The sequence below is a fragment of the Pinus tabuliformis genome, chromosome X, assembly GCF_031772625.1.
Source record: "Pinus tabuliformis cultivar Carrire ecotype Pingquan chromosome X, CPIR1, whole genome shotgun sequence".
In the NCBI taxonomy this organism is placed as follows: Eukaryota; Viridiplantae; Streptophyta; class Pinopsida; order Pinales; family Pinaceae; genus Pinus; species Pinus tabuliformis.
Genome location: NC_142308.1, coordinates 661,510,369 through 661,515,272, shown reverse-complemented (window position 1 = coordinate 661,515,272; position 4,904 = coordinate 661,510,369). Strand labels below are relative to the sequence as shown.

General features: G+C 31.7%; 1 protein-coding gene across 1 annotated transcript; it reads right to left on the bottom strand.

Moving 5' to 3' along the window:
• Positions 1-582: 582 nt before the first annotated feature.
• Positions 583-4,117, bottom strand: LOC149141707 (peroxidase 27-like). The gene is made up of 2 exons (XM_089451305.1): positions 4,045-4,117; positions 583-866 (listed from the first exon to the last, which is right to left on the bottom strand). The coding sequence occupies exons 1-2, from the start codon at positions 4,115-4,117 to the stop codon at positions 583-585; spliced, it is 357 nt and encodes a 118-aa protein (XP_089307431.1).
• Positions 4,118-4,904: the final 787 nt, after the last annotated feature.

Here is a 4,904-nt window from a genome sequence, read left to right as displayed (position 1 = left end):
GTGTTAGACACTAATTAAGTAAGAATTTTTAAAGTTAGCCAGTCTTGTACATAAATATTCTCTTGGTAGAAACAAAAATAATAATCATACATTTATTTTGTATTTAAAATGTGCAAAAGATATCATGTGAAGGTTCAATTGTAGTGACGGAGGTTGATAAATGACTGTTAAACGCGCTCTGTTATTTGGAAGCAAGCTTTTGTTTTAATTGTGGGATAGGTATTATTTACAAATCACACCCCTTCTGAACAAATTTTCGATATTTTTCATAACTCCATGTCATAATTTAAGTGTCTCAAGGAATTTAGAAAGTTTTTGAATGATCCGATTGCACAAAATACTGAATTTAACTCTTGTCTGTTGCCAAATTGCGACGAAAAGAACAGTTCTGGTAGATTCTGGATAACGCATGCATGCATTTTGCATGGCATTCACAATTACTGCGTGACTGCTGTTTTACCTATATATCTATAATACAACATCCCCATGAATGAAATATCAGGTACCCCTGGATCTCTTCATCAATTAACAAGAGCCCATTGGCGTTTGATCTGCCCTTCATTTCCAGTAAGAACGCCAATCCTACCCATCTTCTCCATCGATCTTCCAAACTCGAAGAGAAACCAACTTGATTTTGAGTCCACTTCTGCCGAATTTACGAGAGCCATTGTATCGGTGAGGAGGGCAGCATCCGATCAAAAGAGTCCCCTTCTCTGATTTATCTAACGATGGATCCACGTCTACGTTTGCAGTGAAGTTGTAGATTCTGTTACTGAAAACGGGGCAGTGGGAAGTGCCGATAGTCTGTGCATCAGAGAGCACAACCAGGTCCTTCACATTTAAACCTTTACTCGCAAATGAGGACTCTTGAACCGCTCCAAGTTTGCTAAAAAAGAATCGTAACAACTTCAACCATGATGATGGCTACAAGCTCTTTGTGTGGAAACCCATGATACATTTTCTCTCCTCTAGGTCTTACATTCCCCCTGTCTCCTTTCTTTAGCTATTTCATTCCCCTTGTCTCCTCTTTTCTTTTCTTTTTTTTGGTTTTTTAACCTTCTTAAAAAATATTTCCCGAGCTCTTTTCCTCATTCATCCACATATCTTAATTATTATTTCTCTGGTTTTTTTACCTTCTTAAAAAATTATTTTCTGGGCCTTTTTCATCATTCATCCACATATCTTAATTATTATTTCTCTAAAAGAATATGGTTAATCCCCTTAAAATATTTTTTTTAACCTTTACTTTATTTAGTATCATTTCTTTTCTTTCTATTAATTGTGTTCTTCTCTCTCCTTTTATTCTTATGATCCTTAATCTTTACCCTTTAATCTTATCTCCTTATTTTTATTCTTATTATTCTTAACCTATACCATCTAATCTCCTCTCTTTTTCCTTAAATAACATTATATTTTAATAATAATATTAATCATTCAATAATTTATTTATAATTATGCACCCACTACTCAAAAATTTTAACTTACCACTCACATTTTCCTTTGTACCCCTTACTTTCTAATTTTCATTTATAATTTCATTTTCCCTTCAATCCTCCCCATCTCCAATATTAATATATTATAATTAATAATGATAATTTTAATCACTCACCCTCGGAATAATATCATAATTTATAATAATATTATTTACACTATAGTCATCTTATTTTATATTAATAATTTTTATCTCTTCTCTCACTTCTTGATTATTTCTTACTCTCAACTTTCCTTATTTATTTTTGGTCTCTCTTGTCATTTTAATAATCAACTTTTTGTCGTTGATGATGGGTAAAGTGTTCACCTAATGATGAGTAAAGTGTTCACTTAAAAATCGAACATTTCATAAAAACATAGTGTCACTTTATAAATACTTATTCATCATAAAAAATAATATATTAATTTAAAATGTAAGTGAGATGACACAATATTTCATCATCAATTTAAATAGGTTTGAAATGTACTAAAATTATGCCAGATATTAAAAATTAAAAATAACATTTTATTGTTATTAAATCAAATAAACGAAATCTACTATGAATATATCAAATACTAAAAATAAAAAATAACATTTTGTTGTTATGAAATTAAATGAACTTGGTGGGATGATGAAGTCATTCATCATGGGTTTTAAATATGTTTGAAATCAACTGATATTGTACCAGATATTAAAAGTTAAAAATAACATTTTATTGTTATTAAATTAAATAAACTTAATATATATGTGATATTAAACTTAAAAAAATAAATTTTGTTGTTACTACATTAAATCAAATTAAATGAATTTGACATATAATGATAATTTATATTTAAGCATTGATGAATGAAATAATAAAGTTACAAATTGTTAAACACACAAAAATAATGGATAAAATTTAGGATAAATGTAGAATTTATTTTATTCACAATGATATATACATTTATATAAAGTCTTATGATTTCTAGTTTTCATATTCCAAGTAGTTTCTTGAACTCCAATTATTGTCCATATTACACACGATAACCCTTAGCACATTAGGTTTCCAACATTCCCTCCTTTAATGCGAAGGTGTATATACGAGTCCAAGAAGAGAGTTGTGATAAAAAATGTAAAACTTGCGTGGCAGAAATTGGCTGATTGAGCTCTTTGAAATGATAGTATAAGCTGGGAGAACTCGAAGTCTCAACTAGTGGTGGTTTAAGGCTGACCACCAACACTAGAACACTTCATGCAGGGCCTATGCATGGAGCTAAGTGAAAAAGCAGAGCTTGGTCAAGCCATTTTAAGTGCTCAATCGAGCTGCTTAAAGGCTTAGACATATCTTGATTGAACATTTAAACAAACTCTCTATCAAGCTCCTATGTACCCTGATTTAACACGGGAGTTTGATCGAGCCTTACGGCTCGATGGTGTAATAATCTGAAATTCGAACATACAACTAATTACCTCAAATTATGTGATTAATAATCAATACACAATTATTCAACTAAATGACATAGAATTTTTGAAAATCGCAAGCAAAAAGGACTTACTGTAGCAACAATATACCTTATTTGTGATTCTGAAGTTGTAAGGCTACTTATATCTTGCTGACAGAAACAAAGTTTTTGGGACGACTCTCCACCCAACCATGGGCTCAGCTGCACATAATCTTTCTATAATTGGATTCCCCCAAGCCCTTAGTCAGCTACTTCCAGGTAATCCTTTATCCCACAATACTTTTTTCCAAAAGAATGAATAACATTTCTTATCCCCTTTTTCGTCCATTAAGTAGAACAAACAGTTCCAAAAATATAAAGGGATTGAAAAGGGATTTGCATGCACACAATTCATGTGTCAACATGCCAACTTTTATTTCTTTATTTTAAGTTTTACTTAATTCAATATTTTTCTTAATTTAACTCTTTCTTATTTTATTCCTTCGTACATTTCGTTAACTTTACTTATTCTTACTATTTTTATAGTTTACTTATATATATTTATTTAGAACTTCAATTTATTATTTACTATTATTATATTTTATTCATTATTTATTATTTATTTACTATTATAATCTTTTCTTTATTATTTATTTATTTATATATTAATATTAATATTATTTATTTAGTATTATCACTGTTATTATTACTATTACTAGGCATTACATACTCCCCCTCTTTAAGGAACTTCATCCCAATGTTAAGTTGAATTATTTAACTTTTTTATTTTATTTTATTTTATTGAATTATTTATTACTTCATGTTTGCCCTACACCCTCTCTTGAACTAGTATACCAGTAGGCATGAAAAGTTTACACATCACTGCAGAAATCCCAAGGAATCTCTATCATTTTTTTCAGCTTTTGGAACTAGGCATAAGCCTCGTCAATTTATACCATAGCCCAAGGTTGGCCTCAAGGTTCGTGCCAAGGTTTAGACCTCCTTTGCCCAAAGCAAAAATTCAATCCCAATACTTAATGACTCCGAGCATCTCGCAAGGCTGATCCACTACCCCCACACTCACTAAGGTGCACGACCCTAGGCATTGAAATCCTCATGCCCCCTTAGGGCTTCGACATCCCAATCCAATACCAAGCACTCTGGCCTCCTCAAAATCGTCCCATAGCCCTTCAAGAGCTATACACGACAAAGGAAACACTAACATATGTACTGTTGATTAATTTTGTCCCTATCCCATATGGTGTTACATATTCTCCCTCGTGGGTATGGTATCTGATGAGATCATCAAAATAACCAACCCTCTCAGCCCATTTGTGGATTTCCTGTCAATCACCACATCTCAACATGCAACTAATGAATTAGTTATAATAATAACATCATAGAAAATAATACATATGCTATATCATTCATACCATATAAATCATGAGTATGCAGCATCATTATCATAAAAAAAAAAAAAAAATGAGCACCACATATGCATCATTATTCTCTCATAAAAAAATATGTCCATGTGTCTTCAGAGCATGTTTTTATTTTAGTTCTAAATCAAGGATCTTTCCCAAGTCATCTCTGCAACATGTTTCTCTCTCTCAAGAAATAGTTATGGCTCATCATCAGAAAAACAAAATGTTATGTATTTTGGCTATATGCTTGCTCCTAACCCCACACACCAAGAGGCAATTTTTATCATGAGAAAATGGTACACTCATTCGTATGTAGCATAGGACACTTAGAGTTAGCGATAAACATACATAGAGGCTAAATTTTCAACTAGAAACATTATGAAAGGATAAAAATTAAAAAACTTTCCTAAGGTTGACTTAAAATATCAACCCTCATGGGTGTTACACAACTAAAAATTAACTACATCACTTTTCCTTTGATATTCGTGAGGGTCATGAGAAGCCCATTTAGCAGCTTAGGATGTGAACTTGCTTCAAAAACACTCCACCTCTTCACATGATGGGTTGACCATTCGAGGCTTGCGCCCC

What these genes read in the sequence shown, in the direction of transcription:
- LOC149141707 (XM_089451305.1), bottom strand. Translation starts at nt 4,117, where the DNA reads ATGTTAGTGTTTCCTTTGTCGTGTATAGCTCTTGAAGGGCTATGGGAC. An exon ending in TGAGGAGGCCAGAGTGCTTG is followed by an intron (nt 867 to 4,044) that starts GTATTGGATTGG and finishes GAGCGGTTCAAG; the next exon opens with AGTCCTCATTTGCGAGTAAA.